The sequence below is a fragment of the Eucyclogobius newberryi genome, unplaced genomic scaffold (assembly GCF_026437365.1).
Source record: "Eucyclogobius newberryi isolate DKJ021-1_F unplaced genomic scaffold, fEucNew1.0.hap1 SCAF_21, whole genome shotgun sequence".
NCBI classification, from domain to species: Eukaryota; Metazoa; Chordata; class Actinopteri; order Gobiiformes; family Gobiidae; genus Eucyclogobius; species Eucyclogobius newberryi.
This window is the reverse complement of record NW_027315846.1, coordinates 18,909,400-18,932,741: the sequence shown is the minus strand read 5'-3', so window position 1 is coordinate 18,932,741 and position 23,342 is coordinate 18,909,400. Positions and strand designations below refer to the sequence as shown.

At 42.1% G+C, this 23,342-nt stretch overlaps 2 protein-coding genes across 2 annotated transcripts in view; one reads left to right on the top strand and one right to left on the bottom strand.

Annotated features, from left to right (window-relative positions):
* Positions 1-17,580, bottom strand: part of LOC140371097 (ryanodine receptor 3-like) — a 113,545-nt gene extending 95,965 nt beyond the window's left edge. Inside the window, exon 1 of the mRNA XM_072458399.1 lies at positions 17,326-17,580. Within this exon, the coding sequence (XP_072314500.1) occupies positions 17,326-17,373 (48 nt within the window). The 5' untranslated portion in view covers positions 17,374-17,580. The remainder of the gene's footprint in view (positions 1-17,325) is intronic.
* A 2,140-nt stretch (positions 17,581-19,720) lies between these two features.
* The window catches only part of LOC140370193 (formin-like), a 44,439-nt gene continuing 40,817 nt past the window's right edge, over positions 19,721-23,342 (top strand). The window contains exon 1 of the mRNA XM_072457230.1: positions 19,721-21,194. Coding sequence (XP_072313331.1) covers positions 19,826-21,194 — 1,369 coding nt within the window. The 5' untranslated portion in view covers positions 19,721-19,825. The remainder of the gene's footprint in view (positions 21,195-23,342) is intronic.

Below are 23,342 nucleotides of genomic sequence, written 5' to 3'. Positions count from 1 at the left end.
AACTACTCCTTCATTACTATGTATCATTGAGGCATTTATTAACATTTTCACATACAAGAAGTCAGTACTATCTCTATACAACTCCAAACATTGTGACACCAGAAAAATCTAAGACATTCTAGGACCAGTTTATTTCTCTTTCCTCCAAACGCGTAAACAGAAAGCTTTTTGTGAGTTATAAATACACCAGCGTCCTCTAAGAGCTGACCGCAGTGAGACCTCTCCCCCATCTGCACGAACAGGGGGAGCACCACAGCTGTGAGGCCGGGACATCACAGAAACATCCAGGTGACGAGCGTGCGGGTGCCTCCCAGGGGAACACATCACAGCAAACTCAAGTCCCTAATTTAGCAACAGGCAGAACGATGTTGCCCACGAAGGGTAAGGCAGTGTCTTGAAGGGCATTTGGCACTAGGTACTCTCTGGAAAAAAGCTGAGGCTATTACAAGCTGAGGTACTTTTGAAGTTTCAGCACCTCAAATGTTCCAAGTTGGAGGCAGCGCTGCAGGGTTTCTGAGCCTGCATGGGAAAAGAATAAGAAATGTTCCAGTGCATTTCACCATGTCCACCCTCCTCAGGGAAGAGAGACAAAGCCTACGCTGCACACTGGCTCAGAAAAGATCAACCAGACGTAAGCCAGAGATTTATACTTGATCTCTTTTGGTATGAAGCATTTTACTAGAATTGAAATAAGGACAAATATTACTAATTAAGACTCAGTTAGGTAACATTTCCCTTTTATTAATAGGAAAGAAAATTACCTTTGTAACTTTCCTTACCTGTTAACTTGACATGTATCTTCTTGTATTTAATTATATGGATTTTATTGCTAAAATACCTTTAAAACATGCATTCTCTTACTGTTAATGGCATCACCACCCCACAGATCTGATGTGTTACTGGCTTGTCTCCATGGAAATAGAGGCGTTTAATAGAGCTTTGGTCAGAACGTCCAAAAGTGTGCCAAATGTTTCTAACAATACACATTAGCTACAACAAAAGAGCCGTGGAACAACTAGATAAAAAACGCTTTGTCACTACTGGAATCACAATGTAGTGTCAGAATATGTTTTATTGAACGCTTCTTAAAATATCCATTGGTTTAGCAACAAATAACAAAGCTAATTCATTTTGTGGAACTTTCCAGGCAAAAGAAGTGTCTCTGTGAACCTTTAAATGTGTTCAGTACTCCAATACTTTTCCTTTTGCCATTTGATCCCTGAGTCTCCCTCTTTAGTCTGCTGTTCTGTCCCTCAGCATAAAAGCTCAGGATCTAAATCAATGGTGGATGATGGTGACAGAGACCGAGACCGTTCGCATTGTACTTCTTTCCATCATTGTTACTTTGCTGCAAATGAAAAACAACTCAAAAGAGACTGCCTTGTCTTTAAGTTCAACCTAACCTTACACATGTGCACGTCATGAGTTAAAGCGTTCAGGATAAGAGTGTGAAAGTGTTAAGATTCTATATTTTTATAGGCATTCGAAAATTGGATTCCCTAATTCAATACAATGAACAGCAGGAGGACACATGAGTACTACTACTACTACTACTACTGAATCCAGTGTAACAGACACAGAGATCACGTTTTGGCTCTGTGTCGACCTGCGTATTATATAACACACATAAAGCAAACATATCCATACACAGGGTATCGCTTAGGGCAAATCATTTCTAACAGGAAGTAATCATGAAATATGTGAAAGGGTAATGTTATATTTGAACACCCAAACACATTAGTGGCCTTCTAAATGTTACGGCAACTGGAGTTAATGACTTGATGACACAGAAGATCTAATCATTAGCAGACATAGCGAATATCACATTTATTTCTGGGACGGCCTGAAAGCTAAACGTCTGTGTGTCTCCCCTGCAGCAGAATGCAGCAGTTAAGATGTCTCTAAAAGGCTTAATTAGAGACACAGAGGAGAAACGGAACATTGGGCATAATTACACTTACCACAACAAAAACGCCAGATATGTCATTGTTTCTGTGGTAACCAGGGGCTGTTGAGGGGAACACTTAAGGCCCAAATGCAAATCATTGATGTAACCGTACGGCTTATTGGATGGCTAAATGAAATGTGCAGAGGTGGATTCTGTGCTGGGTAAACACAGGTATAATTGAAGGAGAAAGCTGTCACATTGGGAGCTTCAAATGAATGAGAAAGTGGAACTAAATCTGAGGGAATGTGACAGCAACAACAACTCCCCACACAATAATGTATATTCCCCCCGGTTATCTGACAAAACTATCCCCAGAGAAGAGTTTTCAAACTTTTGAAGGACAACATCAGAGAGGATCAGGTTCAGCATTAAGGAAAATGTGTTTTCATTTTTTTGTTTGATCAAATTTGATGACACAAATCTTTGGAAAAAGGCCCGTGCGGAAACACATGGCAGCCAATATGAACTGCCAAGAAGAAACGGCAAGCCAAGCGCAGATGAATTTCAGCGATGACCGTGTTAGATAGCGAAAAGGACTGAATTAACTGGTTTCTATGTGTTCTTTTGATGTTATTGGTGCATTTCAATGGAGCACAGAGCAGGAAACATTAGTCCTAATCCATACACAAACAATCAAACAAAAATCCTTTCCAACTCAATCACATTCAAGATGTCTTTTAAATGTATGAAATAAATCATTGCATTATATGAATTATAATATTTTACAATATATTTAAATGAAATAAAATATTACTTCTGGAGATATTCTATGATTTTCTACCCAGAAATGATACAGTTCTGGGTACATATTCATACACATTTATTGTATTTAAGGTACTCCAGGTAAGTTACATTATTTAGAAGTTAATACAAATAAATAAATTGATAAAACATGGCAAAACTGCTTCACTCTTATTCCTATAAGTACATTTTTTTGCTAAAGGCTTGAAGAAATTCTCATTTTATTTTTATTCCACAAAGCAACAAACTAACCAAACGTGGTGGTTCAATAAAACCGCAATAAAAAAACAGAAAAATCCTCCATGTGAAACGCGCAGCATGAACAACAAGGCCTCTGTTTACTGTCCTGTCTGTGCATGTGCTGCTACTACCTGGAGTATAATTGGCCTGTATTGTAGTTGGTCCCATGTGGTTATCAGGAGACACAAAAGAGAACATGTAAAGGCCTCATGAATGCCTTTACAGTCCATTCATGAGGTCTGTAAAGGCAGTTTGGTCCATAAAAACAAGTGAATGTGGGGAAGCTACAGTCGGGATGCAGTGGATGTTTCTGCAGTGATGTGAATAACAATTAACCTTTTCCACAGGCAGAAATAACACAAGTTAAAAGGTAGAGGGGAGAGAAACTAAGCTAGAGTGGGTGTGTTTGGAGGCTATGTTGGATAATATTATTTGCGCTTGTGGGCAAAGAGTTGCAAACATGTCTATGTGGCAGGATGTGAGCTAAAACTGTGAAAACTACTTAGTAAACAAAAGTATATAAAGTATATACATGGCAATACATTTCATTCATTCATTTTGTACCGCTTGTTCCCATTAGGAGCCTATCCCTGTGACTATGGGCCTTAGGAGGGCCAATAAGCTCTCATCCCACAGTGTCCAAGTGTTAGAGTAATTCACATGGTTCATACAAGTTATAAGGGAAAAAAGTTGGGTAGCCAAGCTTTAATTGCAGTTGTGGGAAATGTAACTGTTAAAATGGGGACGTGGGAGAGAAGTTGTTTGAAACTGGGGCATATAATCATTCTTTTTAGAAATACTTGTTGGGACATTGGACGGGTCGAGAAGCAAAAAGTGGGCCAGTTCCCATTCAAGGCCTCATTTACTCAACAAAACAAAACACATTAACATATTTCTGATCATCTAAACCTAATATAATACTCAATATAATGCTCTAACTTGAACTTGAACCAAAATACACTGCCATTCGCTGTGGCATAGCTTCAATAAGCTTCTGCAATATTAAAAGAGGTATTTCCATCCAGTGTTGCATTATTTTTCACTAGTTGATCTTGTCTTGATGAGAGAGAGTGACCACTGCACAAAGCCTTCTCCAGCTCATCCCTAACACTCTCACTGGGGTTCAGATCTGTAGTACATGCTTCTAATTAATTAATTCATGAATGATTTATTAATCATTATTTGACCCCTCTCAAACATACTGACATGTTTTCCATGACCACAGGATTTTTCTTTCTACATGGTTGTTTCATAAATGAGAAGCCACTCACTGCATCAGTTAAAGGTTGAATGGACGACTTTTTTGGCCCAAATCTGAGTCTTATTTCCTCGTGGCGTGGACTGCCGAATAGTCCTGCCACGTATCAATCGTAAAACGCACCTACCGCTCACCTGCAGCCACGTTCTGGCTCATCCCCAGGAGAGCAGCACGATTCCCTGTGTCTAAGCGCATGGATCTATCATAATATAGTTCCCTCAGTGTACAAGACAAAATTGAGACAGAGAAAGACAGTTCGAGCTGACTCAGAAGAGACGGAAATCTACGGAGACGAGAGATGCGATGCGATCCGTCGCGCTAATAAACAAACGCACTTTGCTTTTTTGTGCGTCCGCACGGGTGGAGTGCACATGCACACTTTCGCCTGAGTTCTCAAATCGGCGAAAAATCGTCCATTACACCTTTAAGTTTAAATACTGTGTTTCAGCTGAACCTGAAGCTCATACCTACTGTATTTGCTTAGTGTAATCCAAGTAGTGACTTTTTCCCCAGACAGGCAGTGTAAATTCAAGTTGAAGCACACAATTCAGAAATCTAGTAAGTAAGTAAGTAAGTAAGTAAGTAAGAGACATTTAATTAGATCGGTATTAGAATAGTGGCACAGTCATACAACTTAATTCTGTCCAAACATTGAAACCAGTTAGACGAAAGATTATTAATAAAGTATTTTAGAATTGTTGTGGAATTTCTCTTCTAACGATGATCAAGAAATAAAGTAAAACAATAGAACAGAGTTGTTTTTTCTCAAAAGTTAATTTTTAATTCTGTTCAATCTGATTCATCTCTCCCTCGTGTGGATTCGTCGGTGACTCTCGTGCAGAACTGATTCGTCCACACGTCTCTCTGGCGCTACACTGAACTGGTCCCAACAAAGGGATCCACGTTTATGTTATAGATTAGAAGTCAAACAGATGGACCTACTTCAATAGAAACATTTATATTCTTACCATCAGGTCTGTGGCAAAAGTCCACAGGAAAAAGGGGCAGTTGGTCACATTTTGCATGGTTCACACCGTTACAGTTCTGAAACAAAGCCCGGAGCAATCTGGGCACCTCGGGATGTTCCCCGTGCAGGCATAAGAGAGGTCTCTGATCAAAAGAATCACAGCACAGACATTTAATTATCTGTTATACGCCAACAGGAGGATCCAAGGGCCAAATGATATTGTTTCCGTCACAGCATTGACGCATGTGTAGTGTAAATGCTGATACAACCATAGGCTGTTGGTGTTTATGAAGCAATACATGTGTGAGGTCTTAGTTCAGAGAAATCTAGTGGGTCAGGGGCAGGCACTGAGCAAACTGTTTAAACATTCATAGTGTCTAAAACAGCAGATCAATCAGGCCTGCTTACTGCATGCCAGCGACATTACTGGGGAAATTTCTTCATTTGGTGGCACGATCGATAGCTCATTATTGTGTCTCTGCACTGGGCTGTCTGTGCTTCTCCTCCCTCCACATCAGCCTGAATCTTATCCGTCTCACATCTGCACAACACCTATGCAGCAACTTACATTTCTCCCAGTCCACTTTTGAAATTGGAATTGTAAATTGAAAGGAGAAACGGAGAAATCAATACTGCGGTGGATAAAAAGGTGAACTGGGGAATATGTTTAGGCATTTGAGAAATGCAGAGGGAAGCTTTTCTATTGAATCCTAAGCTTACGGTCATCAATGGAAATCACTCACTTACTTAAAATATATAAAGAGCACATTTAGTGTAAAATTGAGTTTCAAACATTATATTGTTTCCTCAATAAAAAAAACATATAGTATTAATCCATTAATCCTGTTTCCAAGTGTATTTTGCTCTGAGCATCACAAAAACACAATTTCCCAACGGTGGAGACCAGGAGCTCTCCTGTGCTGTTTTAAGTCCAAAAATCATCACCAGACTCTTTCCGAACATTTCTTCCTCAAATCTCCTTAATTAAAAACACATTCTTGTGTTAGCATGTCAGGGGCAAGCTAGCTTTTTTTCCTCTTCGGTAGATGTCATGCTAACAATAATGGTGATGATGAGATTCCAACGCAAAGGTGCTCAGGTGCATGTTTAAAGGCCAATAATATAACAAATACAGTATAATGTACCTTATGAGTTCCGACCTCAGCGCGATCTGACTGAACTAACTCATTTGTATCATGTAAATGTAACCAAGTGGTTTCTAGTGTTTATCAGGCAGTATTGAATTTTCCTACCGCAGTGCGCTGATTGCCAACTCTCTAAAGGTGAGCATGCTGCAGCACCGTTCAGTTTGGGGAAGACCTGAAGTCTGGTGAGAACTATGCAGCCGAATCTGACAGTGAAATGCAGCAGATGTTAAAGAGAGGACTAATAAAAAGAAGAGAAAGAAAACTGACTCAAATCAATCGGAAAGCGAGGGTTTGTGGGGGAGAAGAATCAGGCAGTTTGAATAACCGGAAGTGAGACGGCAATTGACTGTGTTTCTCAAAAACAATGTGAACATGCGCAAAATATTGACGTGTTTGAGCCCGATGTTTCCCGCTTGATGGAGAGCCAATAAGTAAAGGTGTAGTCCACCCCATAATACATCCATGAGTCCACCCAGGAACATGAGGGGTGTGGCTCGGGCGTAAGTTCCCCCCACCCACCTTTGATAATGTGGTGTGGTTCAACCGGGGTGCTTAATTTTATATCTCTTTGTACCACAGATTGCCACTGCTGTCTTTATTTTTATTTTTTCATTATAATTAAAACTTTGTACATCTTTATACGAATAATTGCCTTCGTCGCATGTTTTTGCCAGAACTTACTTGTTTTTACATTGTGTGAAAAAGGTTCCTTAACCTAATGTGGCTTGTAAGATAAAGGAATGAATCAAACATGTTAAACTTCTGAACAGTTTAAATGTTAGATAAACTTGTAACTTACGTTTACATTGTTACATTTGTGGTGGTTGCACTCACAATAATTAATTGTAGTTTTTATCATTGTTGTAATTATGTCACAATTGAGCTGTATAAAGTGAGAGTATCTCGACCAGCGGCTGTTCACAAGTAAGATTTAATTGTTGGACAGGCAGTTTTTAAAGTCGGAGGTGGGAACCTCTGTTACCAGACGCCTGGAACGCTCCATTAGAACTTAGTGATAGCCAAAAGTAGCAGTAAAGTAGAAAGCATAGCATTGCTGAAAAGCTATTGATCATAAAAGAATATTTGATCAGCATGTGTGGATTTTGGACTTATCGAATGAAGCCTGCGTAAATTCAGCCTGGAAGACCTAACTCCACCCCATCTACGTCCACTGCTACACCAGGGCTCACCTGCTCTCCAGCCTCCATCAACGCACCTGAGTTACTCCCATGGCACGGCGCACCTCCTCTGCACCAAATCAGCACCCAGTCTACCCCATTTAAACCCTCATGCAGTTGTCTCGGCCGCTTCAGACCATACTGTGACCCACCACCTCCCCTTCTCCTCCTCTGCATCCCTCACATCCCATCATCATCTCTACCCTCTTCTTCATATCTACCACCACAAGTCTCCAGGCGCCGGAGGAGACATCTAATACAATTAGATTATGGAGCACCCATAATCGCAATGTCTTCTGCTGCGCCAAATAACCCACGTAATAAAGCTTGCTCAACGGTCCTTTCTGTGTTTGTCTGTGTCTCTCCGGAGTGAAATGAAGTCACTTATACGTGCATGACAGAAGTAAACCTACCACGATCTCCACCACATCTGCTCAAAACATCTGGTATATATACCAGATATATAACTTTAAAGAAATCACAGCACATTTCCAATCTGTCACATTCTGCTCCGGACGCCTCTTGTTTACTAATGAAACGGTGCTATTACTTTCTTAAACCAAGCATGAAACGACATCAGCGCTCATCATAACAACATTAGAGCGAGGCCTTCCTCAGCGTCGCCTGGAACCATCATGTGCCCGAGTGCTATTCCCATCAGTGAGAATCATTTCACGCTAATCTCCAATTATGCACGGGGCAAGTGACACAGGAAGGGGCGGAGCTAGTATAAATACTTTAGGGGATACGCAGGAGAAACAGTGGAGCATGGGAACAGGGGTTGTGCAGTTATCTGATTATTTTATAAATGAAAGATAATAAAAGCAAGAGTTTATACGCTTTATTCTCATTAATCTTTGGAGAGGGTCGTTTGTAGATTAATGCCCCATTAAACTCATAATATCCAGGATTTTTTTTAGAAGTATTGTAAATAGATTAAATCATTGAGTAGAAATTGAAAAGGGGTATAAAGTAAAGACAAATACTGTACACAAGGGTTGTAAAATAAAAATAAAAGATTATTGGATATATATAGGACTAGCTGAAAAAAATGTTTTGTATCGATACTGAAGAATGAGGATTGGACCTGTTCTATACCATTGAAAAAAACTATTTTGTTGAAAATCTGCATGTCATACCCCAGTCTCATTGCCATTTCACACTGGACTGGCCTATCAATTAAAGTCTTAGGGCCAAAAAAAGAAAATGTTTTTATCATCACTGGAAATTGAAATTCTAGTATTATTTGCTGATAGGTGGCAGAGTGGTTAGCACTGATGCCAGCCTCCATGTGCAGCATTTTGAGTCTGATTTCGGCTCAAACTATTTGCTGAATGTCGCTTATTCGGTCTCATGCACATTTTATGCTTTACAGTTCAGTCCAAGAAAGTCTATGGGCCAAAAAATACAAAGTATTGTGACAACACTAAATTTGTCTCCATTTAATATTACATTATTGTTATTGCATAATTATAATGTAATATATCTTTTCAATAATTGCAAAAACAATATTTCCAAAAGAAAAGCCCAATATCTTACTTTTGAAGTCCATAAGACCTGTTCTCATGTTTTTATAACTACGATATTATTTGGTGAGATAGTCCCTGTGGTATAAGTTGCAGTTTGTGAAGAAAATTTGACAAATAAAAGTTGAAAATTACAGGAAGTAGAACTGAGTTCTAGAACAGAATATCTATGTCGTGAAAATGCCCCATTCCATCAAAAATGCAGAAAATTTACATTTAACTTACACAACTCATGACAGTTCAAACAAAAATAAACATGTTTTCAGGTGTAATTATTTGTCAAATCATAACTATATGTATGATTTACAATATGGTTACAGGAATTACCTCTGTCTATGTCCAATTAGGAAAGGACACCAATTTGACAGCAAATTGTCTAATTGGCAGAATGTTTGGGAAAATCTTCCTTATATTCCTTTTGATTTACTGAAAAGTGTTGTCTAACGTGTCATATGGACTTCTTTCCTTTCCTCTCTCCTACACATGACATCACACATGACATCACACATGACATCACACATGACATCACACATGATCATGATGCTTACTAATGCTTTCGGATCACACACCAATGCTGCAATATTGCCGGCATATTGCCCATAGTAAACATTTGTAAAGACATTTGCCCATTAAAAGTATTACAGAGTATTTTAATGAGGATCATTAGTTCTTTATGTATAAAATGACCAAAGCAACGAGTTATGCTTTAGAACTGATTTATTTTTCTATCACGCTGTCTTGTTACTATAAATCAATACTACTGATCATAGTATCAAAACTGGATTCTCATTTGAACGTAAGTATAAAACACATAAACAGTTCAAAATGAGATATTCCCTTTTTTTTTGTTATAATTGAGATTGATCTAGAACTAGTACAACTAGTACAGTAATGTTCTAAATTACTTAACGGCATGTTACAACATGTTCCAGAGTTGCAGATTGAGAAATAAAGCCATTGCGTAATGTTTCCTGCTACTAATACCACCAACAACTCAAAAAGTGACTAAAATTATTTGCCACTCACTAACATGGATCAGGGAAGAAAACAAGTAAATTCACTTGAGCTTGAGCTGTCAGTCAGGTGAACTCACAATGTTGCAACAATGTTATATGTGATTGTTGTGGGAAGGGCAAAAGCAAAAGACAGATAAAGCTTTTACAGTAGAAATAAAGATTTATTGAAAAGTAAATCCAGGGCAAAGAAAATTAATTCTAGATGAACAAAGAAAGGCACACAGCAGCGCAAGGAAACTCTCTGAGTGGTGAGGAGCCAAAGGAAACTGTGCCATTGTTCTAAATCAAAATGGGAGCTTTGGGAGATGTGATTCACATGTGGAAATTTCACTTTTTGTGTTGCACTCATCGCTTGGATGCAAACCAGCAGTGGCTTCATACAAACAAGCCACAACGCATTAGTCACAGCCCCAGTCTGGCCTTTTCAAAGTCACTACTCCTACTCAAATTGCTAATATATCACCGGTATCAAACTAACCTCAGCAGTACTGGAAGCAGCAGCATTGGGCTCACAGTCTTGTTTGTATTAGAAGGCTTTATTCCCACATGGTTTTGTAAATTAGGCAAAATGAGTTCAGATATCAAAATATAGTATAATGTAAGAAGACACAATAGGCTAGAAATATATCGAAATATAATGTCAAAATAGTTGTTTTGAATGTGTGCGATTTTAGTATAGGCAGGTCAAGCATAATATATATATTATATATATAATATATATGTCAATAACACCATGTCCTACTTTATATATAATGAACAGTCTGAACATGTAGCTACATTTGACGATTGATACATTGCTGAAGAAAATATAGGCAATAAACGATAATATGGAACCCAATTTATGGCTTTGAGTCAGTAGAGTGTGTCACAATAACCCTAAAGCAGGATTATCTCTATACAACTATTCTTAATGTATGAAACAGTAATAGTTTGTAGTTTGTATCTAAGTTATTTATTCAACAGAACAACTCAAATCGTATCGTAGTTGTGCAGAGAAAAAGTACCCACAAGAAATATTGACCCCCATAAATTATTGTTCCATCTTTAGTTTTTCTTTTAACAATAAGTAAATACAGCAATGACTGTCAGGGCCTGTGCTCGCCCACCTGCTGGAAGTGAAATATACATTCAATTGACTCATAATTAAGTTAATGTTCAATCTTAAACGTGGACCGTATAAAATATAAACTCCCTCAAGCATCTGCAGTAAAACAGTGGCCCCGGGTTTAAGAGCCAATCAGCCAATTCCTCTCCCTGTAGCATCAAATTAGCCATGACTGAGATATGAACGCTCTGCCCGCTCAGCCCGCTCTCCCACCTCTCCCTCTCTGCCCCTCTCTGCCCGCTCTGCCCCACTCTGCCCGCTCTGCCTGCTCTGCCCGCTCTCTGCCCACTCTGCCCCTCTCTGCCCACTCTCTGCCCGCTCTGCCCCTCTCTGCCCACTCTCGGCCCGCTCTCTGCCCGCTCTGCCCCTCTCCGCCCACTCTGCCCGCTCTGCCCACTCTGCCCGCTCTGCCCGCTCTGCCCGCTCAGCCCCTCTCCGCCCACTCTGCCCGCTCAGCCCCTCTCCGCCCACTCTGCCCGCTCTGCCCCGCTCTGCCCGCTCAGCCCCTCTCCGCCCACTCCGCCCGCTCTGCCCGCTCTGCCCCGCTCTGCCCGCTCAGCTCCTCTCCACCCACTCCGCCCGCTCTGCCCGCTCAGCTCCTCTCCACCCACTCCGCCCGCTCTGCCCGCTCAGCTCCTCTCCACCCACTCCGCCCGCTCTGCCCGCTCTGCCCCGCTCTGCCCCGCTCAGCCCCTCTCCGCCCACTCTGCCCGCTCAGCCCCTCTCCGCCCACTCTGCCCGCTCTGCCCGCTCTCCTCCCGCTGAACAGGCTGTACTGTACAGGCAACGGTCTGACAGGGGTGATTCTGGGACCACTCCAGGGAAATTACTTTGTGTTGTTAGAGAAAAGGCAGTTTGTGAACTTTTGGTGAGCTCCTCTCGTTTGGAGGCCAGTGATACAAGGATCCTACAAGGCAATTTGCATCTGACACAAGCCTTAAAGCACAAAGCAGTGGGATCCTACTGTCACTGTAGCACAGATTTGAGGTAAACATTGAGGTAAAAATGTCATCCTGTGAAGTAGTAGTCCATGTCCTCCTCTGTAGTAGTAGTCATGTCCTCCTCTGTAGTAGTAGTAGTCATGTCCTCCTCTGTAGTAGTAGTCCATGTCCTCCTCTGTAGTAGTAGTCATGTCCTCCTCTGTAGTAGTAGTCCATGTCCTCCTCTGTATGTAGTAGTAGTCCATGTCCTCCTCTGTAATAGTAGTCCATGTCCTCCTCTGTAGTAGTAGTCATGTCCTCCTCTGTAGTAGTAGTCATGTCCTCCTCTGTAGTAGTAGTCCATGTCCTCCTCTGGAGTAGTAGTCATGTCCTCCTCTGTAGTAGTAGTCATGTCCTCCTCTGTAGTAGTAGTCCATGCCCTCCTCTGTAGTAGTAGTCCATGCCCTCCTCTGTAGTAGTAGTCATGTCCTCCTCTGTAGTAGTAGTCATGTCCTCCTCTGTAGTAGTAGTCCATGCCCTCCTCTGTAGTAGTAGTCCATGCCCTCCTCTGTAGTAGTAGTCATGTCCTCCTCTGTAGTAGTAGTCATGTCCTCCTCTGTAGTAGTAGTCATGCCCTCCTCTGTAGTAGTAGTCATGTCCTCCTCTGTAGTAGTAGTCATGTCCTCCTCTGTAGTAGTAGTCATGTCCTCTGTAGTAGTAGTCATGTCCTCCTCTGTAGTAGTAGTCATGTCCTCCTCTGTAGTAGTAGTCCATGTCCTCCTCTGTATGTAGTAGTAGTCCATGTCCTCCTCTGTAGTAGTAGTCCATGTCCTCCTCTGTAGTAGTAGTCATGTCCTCCTCTGTAGTAGTAGTCCATGCCCTCCTCTGTAGTAGTAGTCATGTCCTCCTCTGTAGTAGTAGTCCATGTCCTCATCTGTAGTAGTAGTCATGTCCTCCTCTGTAGTAGTAGTCATGTCCTCCTCTGTAGTAGTAGTCATGCCCTCCTCTGTAGTAGTAGTCCATGTCCTCCTCTGTAGTAGTAGTCCATGTCCTCCTCTGTAGTAGTAGTCATGTCCTCCTCTGTAGTAGTAGTCATGTCCTCTGTAGTAGTAGTCATGTCCTCCTCTGTAGTAGTAGTCATGTCCTCCTCTGTAGTAGTAGTCCATGTCCTCCTCTGTATGTAGTAGTCCATGTCCTCCTCTGTAGTAGTAGTCCATGTCCTCCTCTGTAGTTGTAGTCATGTCCTCCTCTGTAGTAGTAGTCATGTCCTCCTCTGTAGTAGTAGTCCATGTCCTCCTCTGTAGTAGTAGTCGATGTCCTCCTCTGTATGTAGTAGTAGTCATGTCCTCCTCTGTAGTAGTAGTCATGTCCTCCTCTGTAGTAGTAGTCCATGTCCTCATCTGTAGTATTAGTCATGTCCTCCTCTGTAGTAGTAGTCATGTCCTCCTCTGTAGTAGTAGTCCATGTCCTCATCTGTAGTAGTAGTCATGTCCTCCTCTGTAGTAGTTGACATGTCCTCCTCTGTAGTAGTAGTCCATGTCCTCATCTGTACTAGTAGTCCATGTCCTCCTCTGTAGTAGTAGTCATGTCCTCCTCTGTAGTAGTAGTCCATGTCCTCCTCTGTAGTAGTAGTCCATGTCCTCCTCTGTATGTAGTAGTAGTCATGTCCTCCTCTGTAGTAGTAGTCCATGTCCTCATCTGTAGTAGTAGTCATGTCCTCCTCTGTAGTAGTTGACATGTCCTCCTCTGTAGTAGTAGTCATGTCCTCCTCTGTAGTAGTAGTCCATGTACTCCTCTGTAGTAGTAGTCATGTCCTCCTCTGAAGTAGTAGTCCATGTCCTCCTCTGTAGTAGTAGTCATGTCCTCCTCTGAAGTAGTAGTCATGTCCTCCTCTGAAGTAGTAGTCCATGTCCTCCTCTGTAGTAGTAGTCCATGTCCTCCTCTGTAGTAGTAGTCCATGTCCTCCTCTGTAGTAGTAGTCCATGTCCTCCTCTGTAGTAGTAGTCCATGTCCTCATCTGTAGTAGTAGTAGTCCATGTCCTTCTCTGTAGTAGTAGTCCATGTCCTCCTCTGTAGTAGTAATGTCCTCCTCTGTAGTAGTAGTCCATGTCCTCATCTGTAGTAGTAGTCCATGTCCTCCTCTGTAGAAGTAGTCCATGTCCTCCTCTGTAGTAGTAGTCCATGTCCTCCTCTGTAGAAGTAGTCCATGTCCTCCTCTGTAGTAGTAGTCCATGTCCTCGTCTGTAGCAGTAGTCCATGTCCTCCTCTGTAGTAGTAGTCATGTCCTCCTCTGTGGTAGTAGTCCATGTCCTCCTCTGTAGTAGTAGTCCATGTCCTTCTTTGTAGTAGTAGTCCATGTCCTCATCTGTAGTAGTAGTCCATGTCCTCCTCTGTAGACGTAGTCCATGTCCTCCTCTGTAGTAGTAGTCCATGACCTCCTCTGTAGACGTAGTCCATGTCCTCCTCTGTAGTAGTAGTCCATGTCCTCCTCTGTAGACGTAGTCCATGTCCTCCTCTGTAGTAGTAGTCCATGTCCTCCTCAGTAGACGTAGTCCATGTCCTCCTCTGTAGTAGTAGTCCATGTCCTCCTCTGTAGTGGTAGTCCATGTCCTCCTCTGTAGTAGTAGTCCATGTCCTCCTCTGTAGTAATAGTCCATGTCCTCCTCTGTAGTAGTAGTCCATGTCCTCCTCTGTAGTAGTAGTCCATGTCCTCCTCTGTAGTAATAGTCCATGTCCTCCTCTGTAGTAGTAGTCCATGTCCTTCTCTGTAGTAGTAGTCCATGTCCTCCACTGTAGTAGTAGTCATGTCCTCCTCTGTAGTAGTAGTCCATGTCCTCATCTGTAGACGTAATCCATGTCCTCATCTGTAGTAGTAGTCATGTCCTCATCTGTAGTAGTAGTCCATGTCCTCCTCTGTAGTAGTAGTCCATGTCCTCATCTGTAGACGTAATCCATGTCCTCATCTGTAGTAGTAGTCCATGTCCTCCTCTGTAGTAGTAGTCCATGTCCTCCTCTGTAGTAGTAGTCCATGTCCTCATCTGTAGTAGTAGTCCATGTCCTTCTCTGCAGTAGTAGTCCATGTCCTCCACTGTAGTAGTAGTCATGTCCTCCTCTGTAGTAGTAGTCTATGTCCTCATCTGTAGTAGTAGTCCATGTCCTCCTCTGTAGTAGTAGTCCATGTCCTCCTCTGTAGTAGTAGTCCATGTCCTCCTCTGTAGTAGTAGTCCATGTCCTCCTCTGTAGTAGTAGTCCATGTCCTCATCTGTAGTAGTCCATGTCCTCATCTGTAGTAGTAGTCCATGTCCTTCTCTGTAGTAGTAGTCCATGTCCTCCTCTGTAGTAGTAGTCCATGTCCTCCTCTGTAGTAGTAGTCCATGTCCTCATCTGTAGTAGTAGTCCATGTCCTTCTCTGTAGTAGTAGTCCATGTCCTCCTCTGTAGTAGTAGTCATGTCCTCCTCTGTAGTAGTAGTCCATGTCCTCATCTGTAGTAGTAATCCATGTCCTCCTCTGTAGTAGTAGTCCATGTCCTCCTCTGTAGTAGTAGTCATGTCCTCCTCTGTAGTAGTAGTCCATGTCCTCCTCTGTAGTAGTAGTCCATGTCCTCCTCTGTAGTAGTAGTCCATGTCCTCATCTGTAGTAGTAGTCCATGTCCTTCTCTGTAGTAGTAGTCCATGTCCTCCTCTGTAGACATTGTCCATGTCCTCCTCTGTAGACGTAATCCATGTCCTCCTCTGTACTCTGTAGTACCTGCCTCAGCCTGGTTGTTGATGAATAACTCTGCATCTGCACCAGGCTCTAAGCCATGGCATGTCTGGTGCAGGCTGACTGCGCCACACGGCCACAACTGCCTTTGCATTGAAAACACACACACACATATACACACACACACACACACACAGTTCTTTTGCACTCATGACAGCTGCCTTCCGGTGTGGACGGCAGCAACAAGCTGGCAAAATCCCCCTTTTAAAGCAACAGCACTTTCTGACTCTTCCCCAGTCATCTTAGAAAAAAAAAAAAAGATGTGCAAGCGGAAAGAAAAATCCACATCTTTTGCGCTCAAATTCGAACCATGATTTGGTGGCATTTGAGTTCCAGAATAAAAGGGCAATGTGGGGAGGAAATGTCAACTTTAATTTTTAAATAAAATTGACATTAGAAGTCATAGTGATGCTGTGACCTCTGTGTCTAAAAGGTTTTCTCCAAGTGGGACTAATTGACTGAAAAGGAAAAGTGAAAGTATGTTTTAAATATCACTGCCATTGCTGTGCATACACAAAGCCCTCTGGAAGCACAAACGCAGCATGCAATCTCCGGCGGTGTGTTTTATTTTCTCCAGCTTGATGCTCTCCTTTGACATTTGGTTTTATTAAAAGTTTTTGTTCACTTCTATCTGTCTGAAATCCACAAAGATCATTGTTACCAACTTGAAATTTTGACCATTTAGATCCAACAGCTTTAAATAATACATGCAAGAAATGTACATTTTCAATTCTTCTCTCTATAGGTTGGTAATGACTAAAATATGTATTATGTTACAATAGAAAACATAATGCTTTGCAAGGCTTACAGCCTGTGCATATGATAAGCTCAATAAAGAGGAACTATGAGGAGCAGCCCAGTGTGCAGCCAAACACTCCCACTGTCTGGGGGTCTCTCTGGAAGACCTCCAACCTCATCTATTGCCAATATACAGTTGCAGCTACGTATAATATGACTGTGTGCAAGTGCTTCTCCATCACTGAGCAGAAAGTGTCACCATCCATCTCTGTCAGTAACAGAGCTCCTGGGCTCAAACACTCATCTCCCTTTCACAAACACTTCAAAATGTACAGCCTTCAGTTTCTTTCTTAATTATTATAATTGCGCTTTATATTATATGAGTGTTCTCTATGATTACAGTGTTATTAGTATTATCCCACACAAACTCTGAACTATGTTCTCTGCATCAAACTTACAGAATGAAAACTGCCTTGTAACTATGTTGTGGCCATAAATGTGTACGTAGCTTTAAGTTTGACATTGCAATGAAAGTATTTAAACTTTGAGAGAAGGAGACTGCAGAAAAGACAATAGCTGTCAGCTATCTGATGCGCAAAACAATAGGGCAAAATGCTGCCTCTAAACGTACAAGAAGGCACGGGGTTATCACTGGATACAGAATGAAAAAACATCAGTCAAGACAATGACAGACAAGAAACGATAATGTCTCACACATGGTGCGTTTTAAAAGCCACTGTGCGGTTAGAGCTGCTAAGTGCCATCAGGTGTACTTACAGTTCTGAGAAATTGGATCTCATCCTCTCCTTCTCCTCCTTCAGCCATGGCTGCGAAGGAGGCTGCTCAGACTCGGGAAGCCTCCTCTGGCTCCTCTCTCCAGTCTATTAGCATAAAGCTAATCCACGGCTGTACACGGCACAAGACCGCAGCATGTGGCACTCCAGACCCGGTGTTCAGCGCACAGGACCGGCCCGGTGAGGAGCACGGTGTGTCCGCATCGGTGGGCTCCTGCAACTGAGCACTAAACAGCACCCACTGCACGAGCGCGGTCGGGACCTGCGACGTCACAGGCAGATCTTACCATCACCGCGAGGGAAGCGCCAGTATTCAAAGAGACTACCCAGCAGCCACAGTTTACCTAAGCACAGGGCTGTTTCAGAGCTCGGGGTGAGTCAAGCATAAACTTCAAAGTTCTGATTTGTGCTCTTTACGTGTGTATCCGGATCAGCACCATGGAGAGCTCTTGACGCACGCTCTTGACGCACGTCAAAAACACTTTATACCTCAGGTCTGCCCGAAACTGGTCTCATGGAATCACTACTGCCACGAGCTACGACATGTTTGATGCCGCATTTGATCTTATTTTGTAAAATAGAAGCCATGTTAAATTGTCGAATAATCAGTCAAAATAAAATGTTGAAAGAAGATCAAGCACACTTTAATGTGCATAACAGAATACATGTGTTGTGTGTCATATTTAATAATGTAACAGTTTTTGTCTATATGGATCTTAACTAAATTATTTAATGTGGTAAACCAAACTGTGTTAAATATGAATTGCAACAACGTTTCTGTGTATTTTAATGCTCGCGGTGTCGACATTAGATGTTTGACACAACCAAATCAAAACGCAGTATTCATTCTAATAGATGAATGCGTAGAATGCGTAAAAGACGTAAAATAACTGCCTGCCTAACCTTGATACGATGCTGCCCTCTAGTGGTGATGATGAAGATGAACATACTTGTATCTGCTGCACTGTCTTATCTTGACCACTAGAGGTCTGTCGACTCTACTAAAACTCTCATGAAACGAGAGCTTTAGCGCGGTCTATTTATTTTGATATTGTATAAATAAAGTTGAAAGATTTACAATGTAAAAATGATCCAACCCAATGTAAAGTACATGTCTCGTGCAGTAACCGGTGTAATTAGACTATTGTATCGCATGGCCTACCTGCAAGGCACAGCTGCAACGGCTCCAAAAAGTGGCATGTGAAGGAAGAAGAACCAATGAGAGAGCAGAGAGTCCGCGCTGAACTCTCTTATTGGACAGAGCTCATGTCTGTCAAAAAGAGTGATCCCAGCCAAAGCAGCAGCGGTGCTCGGCGCAGGCTGCACCGCAGAGAAGCAGCATCCTAAATATAGTAAGTCAATATTTATGTTTTACTGGGCTTGATTCACTACAGCAGGTGATTAACTTAATGCTTTTGTGATGTTGGCGTAAAGGACATTAGAGAGAAGCCGGTGTGGATTTGCATGATGTATTAAATTATGTATTAGAGCTGCACGAATGTGGCGTGTCTCATTTATACCAGTGTAAATAGTTGATTGCGTGACAGTTTGAATGTGAATTAATCCTCGTGCCTTCATGTGAATACAGTACAGCTCACGTTTATTGCAAGGTGACAGTAACCCACGGGACTGTGTTGTGATGTCAACACTTGGAGATATTGCCAAATACGTAGTTAAAGGCCAAGTTGTGAAGCGCAGATGCACTTGCAGTTGCAGTTGCGCTGTGTTATGACTATAATCATCTCAAATAGCTCTTAAGAATGTCACATTCAGGGTTGCATATCACTACAGTCTGACAGCTTGAGAAATAGAGAAGATGCAGTTAAAAGCATTGTTTTTCCAGAAGGTTATTGTGTAGTTATATAATGTCCTATGCAAAATATATTACTGCAGCCAAGAGTGCTTTGTTGAATATATATTTCATTTCGTGAGGACATAGCATTACAGAATGACTGATCCAGCAGTCTTGAAGGAACTAAATTAACATAACATATATAGTTTTCTACTCAAATATATATGGGTTGTGTGAGTTGGTTGTCCTGGTTTAGTCACTATTTGTTTTTTTAAAAGTTCACTGCAATGGTGGGGCTCAATAGTCCTCCTAATTAACTTGATTTTTTTCTTTTTCACAGTACTGTATATTAACATTTTAATCAAAGCAATTGCGTTTTATGTCTGTCTTTTGCTTTACCTTATAAAACTGTGTGTTACTTACCAATAAAGACAGGCAGACACTAGTAGTGGTTAATCACTGTCTAAACATATGGCACTCCAAATTAACTAACTTGAATTGCAGCACTAACTGTTTATTGACCCAATCCTGTCTGCAAAGTCTAAATGATATCCTCTATTTCACTCTCTCCATGTGTCAGTCTCCAAACAGGCCCGATGATGAACAACCCAAGATCTCCTACTCCTGCCCCAGTGTTGGTAGTTACTCAAACTGAAGCCTGAGCACACTCCAATCAAAACCCATCGCTAAAATGGCCCCTATTATGGAGGGCACCCACTCCGTTCTCCTCCTCTACCCACCCATTCGAGAACTCTGCAAAGTCAGCCAGTATCTTCCCAAGAGGCGGGCTCCGGGCTTCAAGTACACCAGCCGCGCCCCCCAGTTGGAAAGCACCAGTAATGACCACGATGACCGGTGCAAGGAGGTTCCTGGAGAGTCAAAACAAAGAGGCCAGTCTTCTGATTCCTTAAGTGAACTGGTCCTCAGCAATTCCCACCAGGCAACAAAGGAGGCAGTTGCGGAGCTCTTGTGGCTGGCAGTGGAGCACCATCAGTTACTCGCTGACTTCCTATCGCTCTGCAAGGATTGTACGCACAAGGTCAGGATGGGCAACCAGGATGGGAAACTTGAAGATTACATAGAAGGGCAAGAAGTTCACTTAGAAGGACAAGCGCTGAGCAATAACTACCCCATCGCATCAGAGCTTAAGAAAGGGATGACAAAACCCAAGAAGATTAAGAAGAAGAATCTTGCCAGCGCTGAGGAGATGCTTCTTAACAAGATGAAACAAAAAGTGACACATGGAGTATCTATTGTAGCACCTACAGATGTGGACACCTCGCACTCCGAAACGTCCGACAGTCCAGTGACAGGATCTTACGTCAGTGCGGTGAGTAACCCCATTCTTCCCACCGAAGAGACCTTCCAGGTGGATCGCTGGATGGATTTTATGGAAGACAACCGGAACTACGACCCCGACGTGGATTTTTGTAATGACTTTTCCGAATGCGATGGCGAATTTGGATATCAGTCATCCTCTTGCAGCTTGATGGAAAGTCTGAACCGGAGGGAAAGTGGAAGCAACCTTCGACCAATTAGGAGGCACGATTCTCAGCGCGCAACTGATTGTGAGCCGGTGGTCAAATCCACGGGAGAGAAGAACACGGGGGTGACGGTTAAAGCGAAAGTGCAAGATGTGGAGACAAAAGTTCAGCTCGTCAGTCTTGCGCCGCAGAACAGAAGAGATGGCGATGGTAAGAAGCTGTCTCTGCAACTCTCTAATACTGCTGAACCCACCAGAATGCACAGTAAAAGGAGCCCGTGTTCGCCTCTCGCTGCGGTCTTCAACACGTCATTCCCCGCATCCAACAGCCTCCAGAGTATGTCCCCTGTCCTGTCCCCTCTGTCCTCCAAGCAGACGAGTCCCCTGCTCAACCACAGAATAGTGCTATTGTCAGACAAGGACACGGACAGCTCCAGCAATGCAGAGGATCCCAAGGTCTACACTGAGGTAATTGATAAGAACGGCAACAAGCGGACAATAACGCGCCTGGATTTGAACCTGAGCAGGAGGCCCAGCACCTCCAAGTGGAATTCTTTAAGTACCTCGACAACAACAGGTGAGTTTTTGTAGGAAGAGAGACACTTTGTTCTGTTTTAGCGCAATGATTCATGTTTGAACTCGCCATCTTGACGTTGCATTTCTTTCATCACCTTCTTTTGTCGGATTGAGTGTAGTTCAAAACACACAAGATGCCGTTCCATTTGACATAGTGTTTGTGGTTACAGACGTTTAATTTTGATCTAGTGTCAAAGTAAAATGCTTTTATGCACAGAGCTGTCTATTTTCCCCAAAACAAAGAAATTGCATGTTTTGTAAGAGGATGAGCCGCACTGCCGCATTTTGACTTGTGACCAAATTAAAAACTACCCAACAGTGTAGCACAAGAGGCAGCCGGGGCTTGGAAATAGTTTCACCGATGGTCAGCTTTAACTCTGTCACTGCCACAAGGGAACTACAAGGATTAGCTGGTGTTTCTCGAGATCAAAGTAATTGTTGACCTAAGCAGGGGCAGTGGCAACTCAAGCATTGCCGAATTAGACAAAATGACCCCATGTTCTTCTGTCATCTGCAAATCCTTCCCACATCACAAGAGAAGTACAAATGACAAGGCCTTAGAGCTGCAAATGGCTTTTTGACGCTCATCTCATATTCAGCTTGACTCTTTGACCTCTTTTGTGAGATGTAATGTTTATTTATTTGCCAATTACAACTACTCTATATTGATGCCATTCCACGTATGCCCGCTGCACATGATAATTGCATTAGCTTCTTGAGTAACCTGGTTGATTTCCCTTTTAGGCAGTGAAATACAATCTTGACTTTAATCTGCTGCAGCAAACAGACAGCCCTCTGTGTCATAGCAGCCCAGGGATAATTGTTGTACCTCGTTTCCAATCACAGATATATGAAATCATGACCAGTAGTAGTAGTAGTAGTAGTAGCAGCACTTTGAGTATATGAAATATTATTAGCCACTATTGCAAAGCTGTCACATCTGATTCAAGGCAGTGCAGACCTAACATTATATTGCAGTGGTGTGTTTTTTGACTGTAAGGATACTTCAAAGTTTCCCAAGTACTAAGAATATTACTGATATCTCAACTATTATCACAACAACTCCATGTTAACTATGTTCGCTGCACAGGGCTTCCATGCAAACCTATGCAAAAGGAATATGCAAATGTCTACACACACTAGCAAGAAAAGATGCAGGATTTGAACATGATTTGTGGTAAAGCAGGATCAGTTTACTGTATAAACCATTCTAAAAGGTTGGACTGTGTGTTTGAATCACTAGACCAAGGTGTTTACTGTTTCATACCTAACCATTAATTATACATGAATCTAAGTCTTTCTTCTGTTTACCGGCCCTGCTTGTGGTCTGATAATGGATCGTGTTAATGCTGATAAATGATCGTCACTGGGTCCAGGTGGGAGAGCGAAGAGGGTCAGTGTGAAGCCTTGATGCTTTTCAAACCTGCATCTCATTTTCACCATCTCTTTAATGATCGCTGTCTGATTGAAACCAGGAGCCTGTTGTTATTTAGTATAGACAGAGATGATAATTGCAGACATGTTTTTACTGTTGTTTTAGGTTTACTGAAGAAAGAAAGAATAAAATTCAAACAAACATAGCTCACACTGTTTGGTTTCTATAGGTTGCATTCACGTGACCTCTAGATTGAGCTGAAGGTCAAGTCAGAATTGCATAGTAGAATTTGCTGTTTAGCTGTGGGCTTGCAGATGTGTTGACCTGGTGTATGGTTCATAGCTCTGTAATTACTCGGCTTATCCACAGGGGTTCAGTAGTTTTTTCAAAGAAGGGGGGTCTAAGGACACGGGATGCTGGGACACTGCCAAGCCCCTATGAACACTGTTTAATCTGTTTTTCACTGTCGTCCTTCGACCTAACCGCTGTTGTGATTTTGGGCATTACAAAAATTAATTGAACAGAATTGAATTAAATGAAACAAAAACTGGCTCAAAGTGAATTGTTTTTTTTTCACAAAGCTTCAGAGAGTGTTGCCATTACTCAACAACAAACATTTGGAAATTGTCAATTGAAAAGACTTTAAGCCACACAAGTGTCATGGCAAAAACAAGTTATAAGGCTCAATGTTGTTAAATTTTTATTTTGAACAATGCTTTCAATTATCATGCTGTTATGCTGCTACTGCTGCTAACACTACTAGTCATATACATG